Source organism: Photinus pyralis, unplaced genomic scaffold, assembly GCF_008802855.1.
Source record: "Photinus pyralis isolate 1611_PpyrPB1 unplaced genomic scaffold, Ppyr1.3 Ppyr1.4_LG2, whole genome shotgun sequence".
Classification (NCBI taxonomy): Eukaryota; Metazoa; Arthropoda; class Insecta; order Coleoptera; family Lampyridae; genus Photinus; species Photinus pyralis.
The window spans coordinates 44,852,009-44,871,610 of NW_022170403.1; the positions used below are offsets into that span (position 1 = coordinate 44,852,009).

The 19,602-nt window shown below is 36.9% G+C and overlaps 1 protein-coding gene across 1 annotated transcript; it reads right to left on the reverse strand.

The window, feature by feature from the left end:
• Positions 1 to 11,779: 11,779 nt before the first annotated feature.
• Positions 11,780 to 17,981, reverse strand: LOC116164132 (ornithine aminotransferase, mitochondrial-like). The gene is made up of 7 exons (XM_031478262.1): positions 17,895 to 17,981; positions 13,232 to 13,385; positions 12,960 to 13,184; positions 12,690 to 12,913; positions 12,338 to 12,638; positions 12,049 to 12,252; positions 11,780 to 11,994 (listed from the first exon to the last, which is right to left on the reverse strand). The coding sequence occupies exons 1-7, from the start codon at positions 17,964 to 17,966 to the stop codon at positions 11,834 to 11,836; spliced, it is 1,341 nt and encodes a 446-aa protein (XP_031334122.1). The 5' UTR covers positions 17,967 to 17,981; the 3' UTR covers positions 11,780 to 11,833.
• Positions 17,982 to 19,602: the final 1,621 nt, after the last annotated feature.

Consider the following 19,602-nt stretch of genomic DNA (forward strand, 5'->3'; position numbering starts at 1 on the left):
AGCCAAATTCGAATTTTACTTGCAGCAAAATGTACGAAAATTTTCCGCAAGTAGTCAATAGAAAAAATCTGTAATTTGGGTAATTTATATAACTTCAATTAAAATTGATTTAGCACCGCCACTGCATTCGTCCAGATTCTTCCTTCCTTCCTTTTTCAACTTTTTTTAAACATTCTGTAAAGGTCTGGTATTTGTTATAAGAAGGGCAACAATGTACAAATTTTTTGACTTGTGTTGAGACGAATGCTTTGATTTGGGCAAGCGTGGTGCAAGGTATGTTTGCTGTTAAACCAATTGAGTAGATTGCAACCCATTTCCTGCAATCGATAAATTGGTTTATTACTTAACTGTATGTGGATAACTTTTTCCTTTTAATTTTGCTCTCTTATATTGTCAGCATAATTAAATATTCTTACGTTCGCCAGAAAATAAAAAAAATTAATTGCTTTAATGGTTCATTGTGTTGTGCTCAAGTATGCATGATATGCGATTCAAGTTCAGGTTTGTGCATTCTTTCAGCGTAATAAAAGGTAAAAGGTTTTTCGGTCGATATATTTATGGAGTTAATAATTCTGCTAGTTTTTCTGTATTAATGAGGCAGATTTATGTTTTGTGCTAACGACGTAAAAAATTTCAATTGTAATAAAAGTGGCGTACGTTGATAAAGGGATTATTCGTCGATCTTTCAACACCACGGGCACCCAAAGTTTCCCAAGACTTCCAAACGTAAATTATTTACCACTTCTTTGCTTTATTTTGAGTGAACTTGTAAAGCCAGTAATTGCGAAAGTTACTGTTTAAATTTAAGCGTACGCCACCGTAAAGCTTAAGAAGTTATTTTATATGCAAAGTTTTAGTTGTACTTTTAATTCTCCAAACCATCTCTAATTAAAATTTTATATTATGCTTTACATGGCCGATGTTGCTCAAATTCATAACTCTTCTCGGTCGCTTCATATATTTTTGTGTAATTTCTTTTTTATATTATAATTTTGTGAGAGAAAGTCTATTAAATACCAGTTCTCATTCAAATTATTTCATTATTAAACGAATTTTTCTTTTTGTAATTAAACAGAAAATCGTCCAGAATTTTATAGTCATATAACTGCATCTTTCTTTTCATATTTCGTTCAGTTTCACGGTTCTTCTATCGAATTCTCTTCTGATGTTTACTCATGTTATTAATTGCTTTGCTCCCACTATATTGCCAGCCAACTTGAATGAAAATGCTGAAAGTTAACCGAGGACAGTGAGATATTTTCATTGTCAATTCACATGATCTTAGCAATTGATTTGAGACAATTTTCAATTAAATGATCTTTTAGTTAACAATTTCGTATAAAATTCACAAGAACGTGTTTCAAACGCCCACTTTGGTCCCCAAAAGGAGGTACGCCATAATATCCACCGGGTCAGTATCAAAATAGATCTTTTCGACCTTCTTTGAACAGTTCTTGGCGCTTACCGGTCGAACACAGTAAATGCACAGGATGCCGAAAAAACCGGCGTGCTCGAAAACGCCACTGGGAGTCCTTGGTTTGAATCTAGGTTTAGGTATGGATTGTGGTAAGTGTATACACTTGCCCAAGATAAGGATGTCTATCATGGGGATACCGAAAACCATAGAAGGTAGGAAGATGGTCGAATTAGGGAAAAGTTACGCAATTAAAGAGTTATGCTGTAAAGAAAATCAGAAAATTCCGATTACTTCCAAACATATGCCAAAAAATCCAAATTTCCCGATTTCGATAATATTAGTTTACGTTTTTCCGATGTATTCCTTTTCTTTCATTGGCGTAATGCGGTTGTCGGTTTCCTCAATGAAAATGGTAAAGAAATGAGGTGGAAATTCGAACTTGAATCTAAATTATTGTTGGAAATGCCGTGAGAAAGTGTAAAATGTAATGCACAATATTGAAGAACAATTTGGTCGCAAAAAGTATCATTTTATATACGAGTATACACAAGAACAAAAAAGAATACCAAAACGAATTTTTTTTTAAAACGAACAATGGGAAAGGAGGACAGTAACGAGAAGAAGAAGAAACAACACGCCAAACAATTCGTAATAAAAGCAAGATGCCGTTGGTACAAGCTACAGAAATCTGAAACGTTATCCATAAGCCAAAGGAAAGGTCAGAAGGTGATGAAAGCTAATACAGAAGAAAGCATTTGGGTAAATGCCAACAAAGTTCACGAAACTTCAAACTTCTCCATTTCGATAAGAGGTAAGAGAGAACGGCGGTAGTTGGTAGAGAACAGTTCCTGTTGGTGGTACCTTTCAATAATAAAACAAGTAAACCAAAACCACTACTACGTTGGTATTTCAAGCGCAACTCACTCACATATGCAGACGGACAGATTACCTATGAAGTCGATATGTTTATAGTCTGAGTGTTGATAGACTGGTGGACGGACGGAATAGTCCACTGTCCGTAATTGATACTTTGGGATATGCCTGGCGATACCGCCTCTCCCAGGATTTAGCCATCTGTCGTGAGGACTACAGATTGGACCCGCAAGAAGGTGGACAATTCTTTTAAGCGCCTACAAATGCCGTATCGTTATCACTAAAGATTCGATTCTGAAATTTTTTTTCCAATATTATGTTCGCCATAAATACACATAAATCACTTCTCGAGTTTGACCTTTTTCCCTAGAAAATTGGTGCATAAAGAACGATTTTGATATCTTTTGCGTAAACATATTTTGCTCACCATAAATACGCATGGATAATTTCTTGAACATCGAGCAATCGAATTTGATATTTTTCCAATGGAATATTGATGCATAAATAACGATTTTGGTTACAAAAAATGCATATGGATCCCTTCTTGGACATCATGCAATAGAGTTTAGTTTTTTTCCCAACAAAATTGGTGCATATATAACAATTTTGACCGATTTTGGGGAACAACTGATGGATGCCCATTGCCCCAGTTATTTTTTGATATTTGCACGTCGGGGCCCATAAGCTGTTAATCATTTGTTGGTTTTCCGAAATTTTGAAATCATTTTATGGTATCAGTCGATATAGGAGAAGTATAGAAGGATAAGATTACGACCAGCAAGTACTGCTACTTGATTCTAATGTCAGGGGGCTCACTCCTTCAAAAATGTCGTTTTTCGAAAGCGGTGCAATACTCAAAATAAAATGTGATTGTTTTTAGATAGGTACCTACTTATACAGAAAATCTTGTGTAGAAACACTAAATAGTGAATATATCTTCAAAATAACATTTTTTTAAAGAAGCTTTATGGCATCAAATTATGAAAAGTTCGCTACTAATCTACGTACTTTAAATTTAAATTTGTGGCGTAGGTACTACTTCTGCAAGGTCAAAGGCTCCATATTTTGATAGCGAATGGAAAAAAGATACGAAAGTATTTCATTGAGTGGTGTCATGGTGTGGAATTTTGTTGATTACGAGGGGATTTTCTGAATCCATGACACCGATTTTGAGGATTGCAAATAAATTTGTGACAGGATTGCACCCCTCGTGTGACATTCATCATACAACAATCCAGACGACTATTTTCATTCACAAAAAGAGAAATTTGGGGTAGGTGGGAATTTTGAGAGTTGAAGGCATTGACAATATTTTCCTATTGTTATATATTTTAAGCCTATACTTTCCGAATTCTATTCTGTGATTGGCTGTAGAGTACAAGAATTTTAAAGTTTTTTCGAATCCTGAGAGTGTGGCAGAGTGAAAAATGGTTTAGCTAAGAAAAACTTTGGCAAGACGTGATCGCATTGTCTGCAATTATTACGGAGGTACATTATTATTATGTCCATCTTGCATACAGTAGGGAAAGTGTTTTCAGTTCATGCTCTACTGATTATGTATTTAACTTTAGCCAGTGGGTTTATTACATTACTTTCTTAAGTCTATTACAAATCATAATCATATTACATTTCCAGTTTATGTAATAATGCATTAATTATCCTGGCGTTAATTGACTACATTTTTCTGCCGGGATTTTACAAAATATCAAATTGCGAATGTCACAATTATTGTTTAGTAAAGGCAGGCGTATAATATACACTGCACACGTTATCCTTGAGGGATAAGCCCGTAGTATTTACAACCCGGAAGATTGTAAAACCGTAAGTAAGCGGTATTGAAATTAACACATTAACATTGCAATTTTCCGTATAAAATTAACTAACATTGTATAATCTGCAATAATAGGTTTCCGTAAAAATGTTGAAATTATTGAAATAATAACATATATTAGATGCGCACACAGCGAATCCAAATTACGAAAACGATCTACTCTTCCCAATAAGTATACTGATTTTGAAATGAGATTATTTTTCAGCGGGTATTGTTATTACTTCATTAAAATAAAAATAAATATATAACAAATGGTCTTAGGAAACGTCTCTTTTGTCGATGTCACTTTCAACACTGTATCATTAATCTTAAATAAAAACCAAATGTTACCTCTAATTGGATTTTTAAAATAAGTCTAATTGATTTATGTTTATCCCAGGACAAACCAAGCGAAATGAACACGCAACAAAGATTCATGATACGTACCTACATAATTTTTTATCCTAAAATCTATTTAAAAAAACAGAATGTATGAAACGTAATGCGTGATATATAAAACAACTTTTGACCGCAATTTTGGATGTTTTTAGGATTGTTTGATCGGATCGGTTGGAACCCCTACTTCTTTGACTGACATTCACGTCAACCCGTTACTTTTTCTTTGGGTGTGGCCAATCCACCTCGAAGTCAATTGATCCTCATGTTACACCAATTTTGATCCGATTATAATTATTTCCAAATTTGACTAATACCCTACTTTTCTTCAATGGTTTGGCGGCTCTAGATCAATAGGGTTCTTTCTTTTATTATCATAAATTTTCAATTTGTAAAGTGGCGATCTGACGGACTGGGCCCAATCCTTGTGCGCTTATTACTACCCTCTTCCTCTCTAGTATGAGCGATTTGAAATGTATTCACAAATTCATGGCGCAGGGATACATACTAATCACTATGTAGCTTTCTTTCTCTAGAGGGTAAAAATTATACTATAAAATACCAAATCGAATGACAACAGAAATGGTATTAGTCTAAAAATAAAAAAATTCGGGAACAAAATTTCTATCTTCCCTATAAGGAAATAAAATCATATTGACGTAACTTCATGATTGCCATAGAACTAGAGGATTTCTTATAACAATCACATCTTTAGAAATAAAATGACTTTGGTTGAAAAAGACAATACATCGTCCGTTCAATCGCTTGTTTCAAAAGCAGAAGAAAAGTTTGTAGGTGCAAATCTAGTAAAGCCTATTATAAAAAAAATATGAAAAGTTGTTTTCGTGGATGAATAGGAAGTATTTCCCGAACAAAGTCTTAAATGCTTGGATAATGGTAGCATATAAGGCAACAACAATGCTTGAATAATTCTGGCATATAAGGAAATGTCAAAGGTATTTAAATCTTGTATCCTTTTGTGCATTCATTCAAAACTTCAACAATGCTGCGATTAAGAAAGTCACGTGTGGCGCAATTCAGTTGAAGCTGGACCGCGGTGCGGTCCCTGATTTGAGTCTGTGCTCGGGCATGGTAAATGTATAGTGCGTTTGGTTGGTAGAGCAGCCTTAGCTAAAACCCCGACCGTGTGTATTGTGCCCAAAAGACGTCAAAATCGTTCCTAAATTAAACGAACAAGATTAATACGTTACTGATATGGAGAAAACTTCAAATAGCAATATGTGGGAAACCGAGTGTGGGAAATAAAAATCGCGATTGGGATAGGTAGCATTTTGCGAGAATTTCGCATTAGTACCTACATATTGAGATATCCTCAAGTTTCGAGGGGTTTCAGAAGATCGGGGCTGAGAGTGTTCTTGGAACAGTTTCTAAAACTTCGCTTTTGTAAAAAAATGGAAAAAATCATTGTTAGTATATACTACCTACCTTTTAGTTTGGTTCATTAATCTCCAATAATTTTGGGTTTTGTGATATAAAGTACCGACCACGTAACAAAGGGAAAAAATGAATTAATTTTATTGTTCTGGAAATAGAGTGCAGATACCATACAAGAAAAATCAATGCAAAACGATCGTAAATCGCATTAGGTCAGTGAACAAACTTGTAAGATAGCGTAAATTATGTTGCACAGAAACTAAAAATACATTATTTTCCAGCAATGAATCATTAAATGAACACTTACAAGAAATTGGTTTTAGTCCCATAATAAAATGCGCTAATAATTAACTTTACAAGTATGGATTAAGATTCTTAAACTAAAATTATACAAGACCGACGAAGACACAGAATAAATTTTGACGATTTGAATAAAATGTATTCGGTATAATTAAGTGAAACGTTATTTTAACCCCAATTACTTAAACTACGAAAATAATGAGCCGTTTTTCTTGCAGAAAGAAAATATTTATCACTATGAAACAATCTCGAAAGAATTAAGTTTGTTATTTGTAACGAGCTTTCTGAATTCCTAGAATAGTGCAGGTGATTTTAATTGAAGACTCGAACCCTTTGATGTTCCGAGTGCTTTCAAGTTTATATGCCGGTTTTATCTTTAATTTTTCAGCGTTTTAAGACATTCGTAACACTCCGACGAGACTTGCTCGCGCAGAATATTTTGCAAGTTAGAATCGAGAAAGCTCAGCAATATTCGCTAATCGCAATCAGCCAGGAAAATGGACGCGTTTCTTTTCTCTTCCATCTTTTATAAATTACCTACAAGTTATGGTTTCTTAATTTAACTCCATCTTTATCACCAAGAATTTCGGTTCTTTCCTCGTTGTCTCAATTTATACATTTTTAATTATGAAATAATCATTCTGTGATAAGCCGTCTTTTAGTGAGGTGCCGTTTTTTGTGTAATAAGCACAATACATTTTCATCTATAAGTATTCATTAAAAATGTGTTTTGGATTATTTTACCCCAACTTTGACTAACGTAATTTACTTCCCAAAGTGTGCATTAATCGATTGAGAGCAAGCATTTATAGTTTTTCACCATAGTATTTATTCCCTTTCCAGTCAAGTTACAGGAACGGAAGGATGAATTTTATTGGAAGAAACGTCGTCCAGTAACGTCAGATTATTGCGGCAGCAAATGCGATATCCGAGTCATTTGAAGGCGTTCGTGGAAAGTTTATATTCGAGTTCGAAAAGCTAAAAAACAGAATTAGAAAAAAGAACACATCCACATATTTTTATTTACAAATATTGAATACAAAAAATCTATTATGGTGTGAACAAACTTTCGTTGAAAAATATATTCGAGGGATAGGGGCATTTTCAGGTATATGCTAAATCACATATGGACAATGGCCAAATGCTCATATTGATTTCCAAGGGTCTCTAAAGACGCTTCGGCCAATTTTGCATGAGACTGTGACGTCCTGTTCAATTCGCAAGCTAAAATGGAAATGCCCAAGACGTATCGATTCCTTTGTCACTTATCCTCGACTGGACAAAGAATACCGACCGACGATTTTTCATTCCTTATTTTCCCCTCGATAAAATGATAATCCTTTCGCTAGCGAACTGAAAGTGGAATATATGTTAATTTGAAAAGGCATTTTTCGACGTATGTTAAGTTGAAAACATGTGCATAGTTTGGGAGAACAAAATAAACATTCAAAGCCTTTTTATTTTGCGTGTTCTGTATAGCTGTCTTTTTTATATACATCCCCCTAAAGCAACCCCTCAATGGAATTTCTCTTTTATTGCGACTCCCACATTTAAACACTTTTGTGGAAAAATTATAACAAATGCACGCAAATGTATATTAAAAATGCGGTACATTGAACTTAACTGAAAACGTAGGTAGGCTCATTTAAGTTTTAACAATAAAAAAAGTAGCTCCACTTACTTCGCCGAGTCATAGAGTTTTCTACGCAAATATCAAATGATGGTGAAGATTCGAACAAATTCTCCACACATTATTTTTAGCGCATTTTTGCAAAAAATTTTTTTTGTAAAAAGTAGCTTTTAATCTCACTTTGGCTGGCTGGCTGGCTGGCTGGCTGGCAGCAAATGTGGGCGCGTAGAAGAACTCTTGTAGAAAGGCAACGGATGTACGTGTATCTACAGGGCCGTGAAATTTGTCAACCTTAGGGACATGGCTACATGATGTGGGGTTGGCGACATCTGGGCGTCATCCTCGAGCGTAGTATACTAACGTGAAGGTTTTTCAGTTTTTTCCTATCTTCTACTACAGTTTTGGTCCGATTCTTTTGAAATTGGTGTCGTCGGAAAGATGTTGTAAACGCGCACAACTCCTGCGTGGCGGAATTTTGTTTTTTGTCATAGGGGCGAAATTAACGACCTTTTGCGAGGCGCGCGCGCGCGTCTTCGAGAAGTAGTCAGGCGCCTTTTACCTTCCGTTGCGAACTCACGCGGTTTAACGTTTCGTGAATCTCGAATCGCTGTCTCTCTTTCTCGTGTCGCCAATAGAAGTGAATTGCGAGTGAACGGGACGTCGGAAGTGGGTACCGTAAAAGAGAATGTGGTAGCCCGCGACACGATCTCACTGATGGTGGAGTCAAATCTTCAATCGCGAATTGCGGGTGAACGGGACGTCGGAAGGGGGTACCGTCAAAGGAAATGTGGTAGCCCCCGACACGATCTTCCTGATGGTGGAGGCAAATCTTCAAACGCGAATTGCGGGTGAACGGGACGTCGGAAGTGGGTACCGTAAAAGGGAATGTGGTAGCCCGCGACACGATCTCACTGATGGTGGAGTAAAATCTTCAATCGCGAATTGCGGGTGAACGGGACGTCGGAAGGGGGTACCGTCAAAGGAAATGTGGTAGCCCCCGACACGATCTTCCTGATGGTGGAGTCAAATCTTCAAACGCGAATTGCGAGTGAACGGGACGTCGGAAGTGGGTACCGTAAAAGAGAATGTGGTAGCCCGCGACACGATCTCGCTGATGGTGGAGTCAAATCTTCAAACGCGAATTGCGGGTAAACGGGACGTCGGAAGGGTGTACCGTCAAAGGGAATGTGGTAGCCCCGACACGATCTTCCTAATGGTGGAGTCAAATCTTCAAACGCGAATTGCGGGTGAACGGAACGTCGGAAGTGGGTACCGTCAAAGGGAATGTGGTAGCCCCCGACACGATCTTACTGCGATGGTGGAGTCAAATCTTCAAAAGCGAATTGCGGGTGCACGCGGAAAGTGGGAAGCGGTTAGTTAATGTAGTAGCCTTCGACAAGATCTGTTATTGATGGTTGAGTCGAAAGTGGCTAATAGAATACTGATCTGCCACACAAAAATGCGCTGAAGTCCCTTCGATCTCAAACGAGGACTTTGATAATTTTTTTTCCTAATTATGTATCCACTCAAAGTTATACGAGGATAAGGTGAAAAGTTCTCGGCCTTACCAAGAGATAGCAATCCAATCGAAGAAAGTTGTAGTTTCGTACCTGCGCCCGTATGTTATTAGTTCGTATGACAAGTTTCAACTTGTTCGCTCAAGTAGTGTGTGTAAACGAGTCTTTGATTTGTTAAAATGGATAAACTGGAATATCGCGCGGTCATAAAATTCTTCGTTTAGGATGGGTTAACCCCTACGCAAATTCATTCAAAGTTGACAAAAGTTTACAGGAACTCTGCTCCTTTAATGTCAACCGTAAAAAAGTGGGCAGCTGAATTTAAACATGGTCGCACGTCGCTCGAAGATGAACCACGGTGAAGGACGGCCAAAAACTGCAACCACACCGGAAAAAATAGAAAAGGTGGACAATATCGTGTTGGATGATAGGCGAGTAAAGGTGTGTGAAATAGCTGAGGCCGTGAGCATATCGGAAGAAAGAGTGCGGAATATCTTGCACCAAGAATTAGGAATACGAAAGCTCTGTGCAAGGTGGGTGCCGCATTTGCTGAATGCGGATCAAAAGCAGTTGCGCAACCGACATTCGCAGCAATGTTTTAGCGATTTAAAAAGAATCTGACCGCAAATCACTATAAAATGGGACCTTCAAAGCCGCTCTCACTCTCCTCCCGCCTTTAGCACAACCGGTAGTCGGGGGGACTTTACTTTATGTTGATTAGGGAAACGTCCCTTACACAATTCTGAAGGAACTGGTAATATATGAATTAGTTCCTCTATTTTTCCTATTCTGACTGGGCTAATACTCCAGCCTTAGAAAACATTTTTTCCATAGCAACACATTTTTTTTGCTATAAATGGGTTCTACTCACTTTATTAATACATAGGTACAGCGCTTTTCAAAAAATCAAAAAAAATTATTAGGTACTTAATTGATTTAAGAGGCAATTTCTCATCGCTAACAGCGAGAGCACAGATAAGGGTATTTTATCTGTAAGCGAGAGGCTGGAAGACGTACCATGCAACAAAACTGTTTATTCTGAGTTCTAACACCATACACCATGTTCTGACGTCAGTAGCGCGCTATGTGTGGTGTCGCACTATGCGGTTTTACCGCTCCTGCTAAAGCGGATACGGTTTGACAGGACGACTACTTGCGTTTTAGCAGAAGCAGTGCAAACGCATAGTGTGACACCACACTTACGGATACATGATAATATGATCATCACCGCTAATAAAAAAATGAAAATTCAATTTTTTTACATTAGTTATTACAGGACGTTACCACTACAGTGACTTTATAGAGACAGTGGCGACAACAGGGTATCTCGTTTTTGATTGGTCGTTGGTTCCGGTCGCCATATTGGAGCTAAATTCCAAACTGGCCAATAGAAAACCTTCAAAACGACGCGGTGGACTCCGTGCTATAATTATTAATTATACTGTTTTGACAGTGTCACCTGTAATTGTCACGGCTTCATGTTACTAGTTTACACTTTGCTTCTTGTATTTGCTTTATTTTACGTTTTCCGTCTCCAGTTTTATATAAACTCGATTTTTAAAGACGCATACATATAGTTTGGATTTATTACGATATTATAAGGTATGTAATTCGCTTAGTGTTTTTAGATGTAAAACTGTGCCTAACCTTACGACTGGTAATTGATGTAAAATTTTTTCAGAAGCCCTAAATACCTAATGAGTTTAGATAGAAAACTGGTTAGAGAAGCAGCTTATCCGAAATTTAGCAGCAAATTCAATTGTGATCGTAAATACGTTTGAATTGGTTTCATGTTTGCTGGAGCACATGGAATATTGATCTCTTGTACTCCGTGGACTAGATCAACGTGTTTTGTCTTCCATTTAAGAGACTAAAGAAATACTTTTAAGTCCGGAAGGAGCAACACGCGACAGGGGACAAGAAGTGACAGAAGACACTGAAATGTCAAACACAATTTAATGATTATTTATATGTACATTTTGGATATTGCACCATATTTCATACTTATTATACTGTTTTCCATATACCCATACCTTTTTGAATTTGGGAGGCATTTGTTTTCCCATAGGTTGTTCTGCAAAGCTTTAAACGATCATTTCTGCGCCGTTCGTTTTGAACAAGAATCTTTACTTAAATGAAACTGACATTTATTATTCTACGCTCACAATTTGACATGACAAGGTATATTGATCTTACAATCAATTTTTTAGCTCCAATATGGCGGATTATGATAAGTTGTCGCCACTGTCCTTATAAAGTCACTGTAGTTACCACCACTCACCAAAACGGGAACTTTCCAACTTGTTTTCTAAGTCTGTCTAAAGCTGTAAGTATCGAAAGATATTTTGCAAAAAACATTAATTGATGTAAAACTGTTATCGTTACACCATTTCTATCATATTTATAAATACAATGCCTGTATGTATATATTAACAAATAGGTTATAGAATTAATTCTTGTTACTTTCTTAAACATGGTTTATTACATATAAAAATTTACATTTCACGAAGTGTTTTTCCAATAATATTAACAGCATCTTCCACTTGTTCTTGAGTAATAACAAGTGGAGGTGAAAATCTTATAATATCTCCATGAGTGTATTTTGCAAGTAATCCGTTATTCAATAACCTTAAGCAAACATCCTCAGCTTTCACCTCTAAAATGTAGAGAATGATTGTCTACCTAACAGCTAGTGTTACTTCAAACGTACCTTTGTTTATAACGATTGCATTTAAAAGACCTCTTCCTCTTACTTTTGTTATTAGTTGTGAATTCAACTTTTCTACACCTTTTCTAAAATGCTCTCCCATTTTAAAAGAGTTTTCAATAACACCTTCAGTTTCTAGTACCTCAAGTGCGGTAATAGCCACTTTCGATCCCAGAGGGTTTCCTCCAAACGTGGAACCATGTGTGCCTGTAAGTACATAGTAGTGTTACAGTGCGCTTAGTCGATCATGCAATTAGATTGAAGTTTATTAACAAAGTGACGGGAGACGTACCAGGTTCCATAACCAACATGATGTCATCGTTAGCTAAACATGCAGAAACGGGATACACGCCGCCTCCAAGTGCTTTTCCAAGGACTAATATATCAGGTTTAACATTTTCGTAATCAGCTGCTAACCTTTTGCCCGTTCGTCCCAAGCCCGTTTGAATTTCATCAGAAATCCATATAACATTATATTTAGTACATAATTCTCTAACGCCCTTTAGGTATCCGTCTGATGGTACAACGACACCTGCCTCACCTTGGATAGGCTCAACCATAAACGCACATACATTGGGATCTTTGAACGCCGTCTGGAAGTATCATCGTAACACGTGCTGTATGTCACAATAATGGTTAAGTACCTCTAGAGACTTTAAATCATCATATGGAACAATTTCAAAACCTGGCATGTAAGGACCATAACCCTCATAACTTTCTGGATCAGTTGATGCAGATATCGCCGATAACGATCGACCCCAGAAGTTACCACTGGCGAAGATCATTTTCGCCTTATTCTTTGGTATATTCTTTTTGTAATAGCCCCATTTTCGTGACAACTTGCATGCGGTTTCATCTGCCTCGACCCCTAGAGGAAAAAATGAAAATGCGCGCTTTGGTAGGTTTTAACACACCTGTATTCATCGGTAAAACTTTATCGTAACCAAACAGTTTAGTTACAATTTTGGCGTATTCTCCGAACGCGTCGGAATAAAACGCTCTGGATGTATGATGAAGGACACCGGCTTGTTTCTTTAACGCTTCCACAATTTTGGGATGGCAATGACCAAAATTGTTGGCGGAGTATCCACTTAAAAAGTCGTAGTACCTTTTCCCTTCGACATCCCAAACGAAAACTCCTGAATTGGTTTTGTTTTTATTAAATTTGGAAACCCACCTAACTCACCTTCTCCTTTTGTTAAGGCAGCGGGTAATGGATGATAGTTATGGGCGGAATATTTAGCTTCTCTCTCGAGGACTTCTTTTGTCGTTAACTTTCTTATTTGGTTAATACTGACCCTTTGAGTAACTGCACGAAGTTTGGACATCATTGTAGGAATCTGAAAATGGATATCTGTGTTGAAAACACGTGTTTTATCCGCAGTGACAGATGGGTATCTACCTACATGAAAAGTGCGATTTTAAAAAGCTCTATCCTGAAGGTTTCTACTTTTTATTAATGTTTACGTGCGATTTATAGGTACCTACCTGTGTATTGCAAATGCTTTAACATCCAGTTGTACCTATATTTCATGCCACATGCCAGTTACAATAAGTGTTGAAGTGGTTTTTGGTCTCTCCTTCGTTGTACTACTTAGTTAATTCAGTCGGAATACACTCCAATTTAATTATAGGATTTAACATTGTAATTCCACGAGTGTCTTTTCAATCTAACGCCGCGCATTCAACCCTTCCTCTTACGTGGTCTATATTTGGACCATATGAAATTGCCAAATTGCTGATATAAATAAGTGAATTATACCTAAATTAACTATTCGGAATTGTAGTAAATATAACGTCCAATAATTAACAAGTAATTTATACTCTTTAAAGTTTGACATGCCCGAAATATAGCTGGTAATGCTAACTTTTACTTTTCAGTAAAAGTCGCCGGAGATATGGACAAATGGAAACGGGCAGAATATTGTGACGTTCACATGAGCCAAACCCCCTTTTATATCAAAATTTCCAGGCTCCAGTGAAATGTGGAATGTACCTATCTGTATAAATTTATTAGACAAATGAATTCTTTAACTAAAAGTGAATTAATTTACTCTTACTGTCCCTACCTACCGTATATTCTTACCCGTGGAATAGAAATTCCCCTAATAGTACAAGATCCCACATAAGGTCAGCCTTCGCTCATCTGTTTACCGAGCGAATACATTTTTTAGCAATCTTCATATGTAAACAAACACATTGCAAATGGGTTGCCTAAACAAATTGAATCAAGACTACCCTTCATTAAAATTAATGTAAGTCATATTTGTCTGCTTTTATCACATGGAGAGACGAGCACTCTCTTACATCGTTGCGTACGCCACGTTCAGCTGTTACGTTGCGCCCTGCGGAACAATTTAGACATGTTTCTCTCTGGCGTGGTACTTAAATTGCGACAACCGTACTTTTCCGTGCGAAAGACAAGGACACAGCGTAACAGCCGCTAATGAATCCAAAAACCATTGAATAACTTCCCAAGGAACAAAAATATATATTTGAAGAGCCCTCTAAGAATCACTGAAGAATTATTGGGTATCCATTTGTTTGACCGAGGCTATTGGCCCCGAACCCGAATTTGACTTAGGATCCAGTTGGAAATAGCAGAGCGTCGAACCCATTAGACAGACCGAAACCATGTAACGGAAGCCCGCTAAAGCGTTTAAATTTGTTTAATTTTTATTTGGGTTATAATACCACCGAGGAAAATTTCGTATGTATCGGTTCATGCGAATAGAAATCTCGAGTAAAAGCGACAGTCGGACGGATTTGGGTAGCGTTTTTTTTTAATTCCGCAAGGAATACGCTAAAAATCGGCATTGCATACATAAAAAAGTGATACCCCTAATTCCAGGTGATAATAAACGTGTAAACAAATATAGTAAACGAGCTTCTGGGTATGGCTATAACATGTGCAAAACTAAATTTTGAAACTGGCGTTAAGTTTGCTTTTATTCCAAGTGGCTATGTAACAAATTTCATTTAAATACCTTCATAAATAAGAAAGTTTGCAATTCGGTCTGTAAATGGTCGAGATACGAAGAGGGCACTGTGAATGTTGATCGATTAGGCTAAAGCTATGCGCGTATTGAATTTCATGCAATTCGGTTCATAACTAACGGAGATGTCAAAAGGAAAGGACCTTCTTTATTTTTTAGCCTACATTGTCAATTCACGAACTCCGATCTACAAATTTGATAAAGAATCCACCTGCAAAATTTCATCGTAATCGGTCCATTCGTTTATGAGATATGGTGCTAACGGGCGGACGGACGTTAGGGTAGCCAGGTGTTAGGCAGTGGTTCTATTAGATAGTGGGTCTTGTTACTCTAAATTTATATTAAATTGATAATAATAGGTAAGTTGAAAGACTGGATTCGTCATGGGAAAATCAAAATCACTAGCGACTGTCTGGGACTAGATACGGTAAAATTGGCTCAGGGTAGGGCGGAGTTAGGTCGAAGATAGAAAATTATTAAATGCGCTTTGAACCGTCGTAGAGCTACGTCAAAGTTTTTCAAGAGAGCGGAAAATTAAACGTAGAGATTACACCAAAATAGCAGTAGTTTGTTGTAAATTAGCGATGGAGTTTTTGTGTGTTCTCGTGCATGAACTCGGTTAAAAGAAGGTTTCCATTTTAAGTTGAATAATAACTACCGAATATCTTCTAACTACATTTATCTGTATATGTACTAGTAGATTGCCTTTGGGAAATCTCGTTTTCTGGGTTGGGAGATACGGTCGTTTTCGAAGACTACGCCGCGTCACCTCACTTCGCGTCAACATCCCGCTCCTGGATGGAATAGAAACACAGTGTTGGCGGCTGGGTTACCTTACCTCACCCAAATGTTCCGCCCCCCGATGGCGCATAAACTCGGGTTCGGCGATTGCGCCGCCTCACCTCACCCAATATGTTTACACGCGATATGAAATATGCTCTACGATCTATCCTAATACCGCGCGCTCGGATGGGACAAAAACTCGGTTTCGGCGGCTGCAACGCCTCACCTCGCCCAATCGTATGAAATATACTTTACGACCAATTCTCATTATATCTGCCATTACCAAATATAAAAGAATCCATAAACATCGGTCAAGCCGATTCGGAGGCGTGCGACCACAAACACCGTGACACGAGATTTTTATACACTGTCCAAGATAAGGTTGTCTATCATGGGGCTCTCCGAAACCATAGAAAATACGACGATGGTCAAATTAGGGAAAAGTTGCGCAATTAAACAGTTATTATCATGCTTTAAATAAAAACCAGGAAATTCCGATTACTTCCGAAGATATGCCAGAAAAACCGAAATTTGCCGATTTGGTTTTTCTTTTTCCCTGAGGTTATTTGAACAGATACTAAAAATAGGAAAAAATTTTTGAGCTCTACGAGACACCGTTGAAACCATGTTTCGTTAAATCATCATCCACTTCATTTTTTTATATGGCCCGTAAAAAGTACATTCTGTATTGTGAGTAGCATTTTTTATTACGAATCCAGCGATAGGTATACGTACGTCACCCACAAAAAACCAAAAGTTGGAAAGTGCTAAAAATATTGTGGAAGAATTAATTCCTCTTATTGGCATTAGCACAGATTAAACTATTTTGTCTGTGTTGTCGTTCTCGAACAATAAATAGTTTTAGTCGGATTATCCAATTAGGTCACCGTGAAAATTGAGCAATTCGTGGACTACCAGAATTCTTATAGAGAAACCCAAACAGTGTTTTGTCGATGATCTCCCCAGTTCAAAATTAGAAATTGACAACTTATTGTAATAGGGGACGTTTTGTCCATTTAATGTAATATCCTTTTTATTCCTAATGCAGAGGATTGTTTTTGCATTACCTATACAAATTCATTGCACTGTTAACAAAGGTATTTTTAGAATGGTATGTAAGATAAGGTGTGTAGTACGCGAAATATAGCTTAAAATTGGTGCGTAGAAACGATTCGTCACCCACCTTGCAAAGTTTGAGCACGTTGTTTGATAATTTAGCCGGTTAAATTTTGTTATTTAAAGCGATTTACCAAAGGCACTTATTAATATCTAGATAGACTTTTAATATTGCTAGTGTAATTGAGACCCCTATTCTTGAACCGCTCGGGAAAAATCGATGAGTGTGTGAGTTTCTCATCGGTCCAGGACCAGGACCATTCCTAGAACTAGTTCGAAACGGCACAGAAGTGGGTCCGGACGGACAAAACAACAAAAATTCTTAAAAAATGCGCTAAAAACTCTAACCTAATAAGAAAGAAATCTTGTAATCAACTGAAGTTCTTCGTATCAGGTGTAAAAAGTATCTCCACTCTTTAATTTTCTAAAGCAAATTGAATTTTATAGCACTTGTTCCTCGATATTGAACTACTTACGAAATTTATATTTGTTTATGAAATTTAAGTTGGTTATCTTATTGAGTAAACATATTAGACATCTTCAACTTATATTTTGGATTATCAGTGAATGCAACCACACGAACCGGACGCAATGAAAGGCATTCTCAACGGATCCAGTTAATGGAAAATTTAATTTTTGCAAAATTCATTTGAACGGATATACCTATCTGCCTGCGTATATTAAGTATTATAAATTATACCATTGTTTAATATTTAAACAATTATACCTACAATTTCAAACACCAGCACTTCTTGAAATTTACATTGTTATCTGTGCATCTGACCAATCGTTGAGTTAGTGATACTCTGATGCTCGTGAAAAAAAGCATTACATAATTAGTGCCTAATTATTTAAGCAAGTGCAAAAACAATTATTACCTAGGCGTAGATGTATACATATAAATTACCTTTTTAAAAAATAAATGTAGTCACTTTAATAAACAAACTAGCTAACCATTAATGTAGATAGGAATATATGATCACTTCCACCACACTTAATTGAAAGGAATTTATTCGACAGATACATTGCGCTTAACAGAGAAAGAGAATCGCAATTCTTGATCAATGCAAAGGTCGTAGATAATTTTTATGGATTACACGGTTCGAATGTTGAAATTTCGTCAACTATGACAAATGGTTTCCCAATCGTTGAATTGAAAGTCAAGTTCAGGGGGTAACGCCTCGGTTTCTTTCGAAGTACATTCGGACAGGAGTAAAAATATATTAATGAAAGAGAACTTACCCACTAATTTTGATTTAGAAGTAGCTACGCAAGATCGCAATTCAATATAAATACTATGTGTAATGTTTATGTACCAACTCTACCGATACCAATAAATTAAATGGAACAATATTATATTATCGGATAGGTATTTCCATGGCACTCGCACACTTGAAGCGATAATTTGAAGGTTGACCCTATTATTTAAATAATTGATTGTGATAAGTATAGGATAAACTTTAGTTTCTCCATTTTTGTAATATATTTAAATCTGTGGTACTTGTAGTACATTAATCAATGTAGAGCGGCTTCACAATAATTATTATGGTTTTATAAATGCTCAGATTCAGGGGTGCCCTTTGAATTGCATAGGTACCTTATTTTTGTTCAGCTATACGTTTATTAAATGAATAACATTCAATGTGAATGTCTTTGTTTCCATAGTAATGAACTGTCCGATAAATTTAACGGCAAGAAACAAAATCGGCCTTTAGTTATCATTTCTGCCTTATTTTGCAAGGAAGAAAGAAAGGAAAGAACTACGTACTACATCTGACCAATAACAGATGCATTAGATCTTGTATTCGTATTCGTTCTTTAGACTGCAATGAACCCAGCGGAACGTGATATGAACTCTTTCAAGTAGGTACTAGAAAGATACGCACATTCATACACGCTTATCGTTAGCTGTTTGCTGATAAGCTTACCCGTCTGTAGCATGGTGACAGTGTTCAATTATTTATGTTTCGAGTTTCGATAAAATAAGTTGCTCGCTAGCTATATCGACCAGCAGAGGTATCTTTACGCACGGGCACAATGAGCTCGCGCCCAGGGGTGACTGAAAATTTAATCAATTCTTCCTTGGGTAATGATAAACATAATAGTACATCTTTGGTGCAATAAAGTCTTTTGTGAGAAACTGGATGGAAAATTACATGGCATTACAGGTCAAATCGAACTAACGACAAAATAGTGGAAATTATCGAATCGCAACTCATTTATCGCACATAGATTCTAAACCGAAGAGTTTTGATTAGCATAATCTCGCCCTCGAGATATGTAACTCGCCCCTCGTTCGGGGTTTCGAGCCTACAGTTGAATGTCGAAAACAATCACGGAATTAAGTCGTAACTTATCTGATTACAGTATTCGCCACTACCGTGACTGCTTCATGCACGGAGAAAGTGTTAGTTACGAACAACAATTCAGTACACGCACACACCACACATACAACTAACTCGGTAAGTAACTTCCCTGTCTCGTTTCACATATTAAAAGAATGATCAAAATTTATATGACTATTACTTCCCGTCAAGATCATGTAATCAACATCAATCAATTAAAATTTACACCAAACATGATGTGTATGTTATGGAATAGCAATTAAGCAAAACACAAAAGCATAATAAAATACGAACAAGAGGACACACAAAAGCAAAAT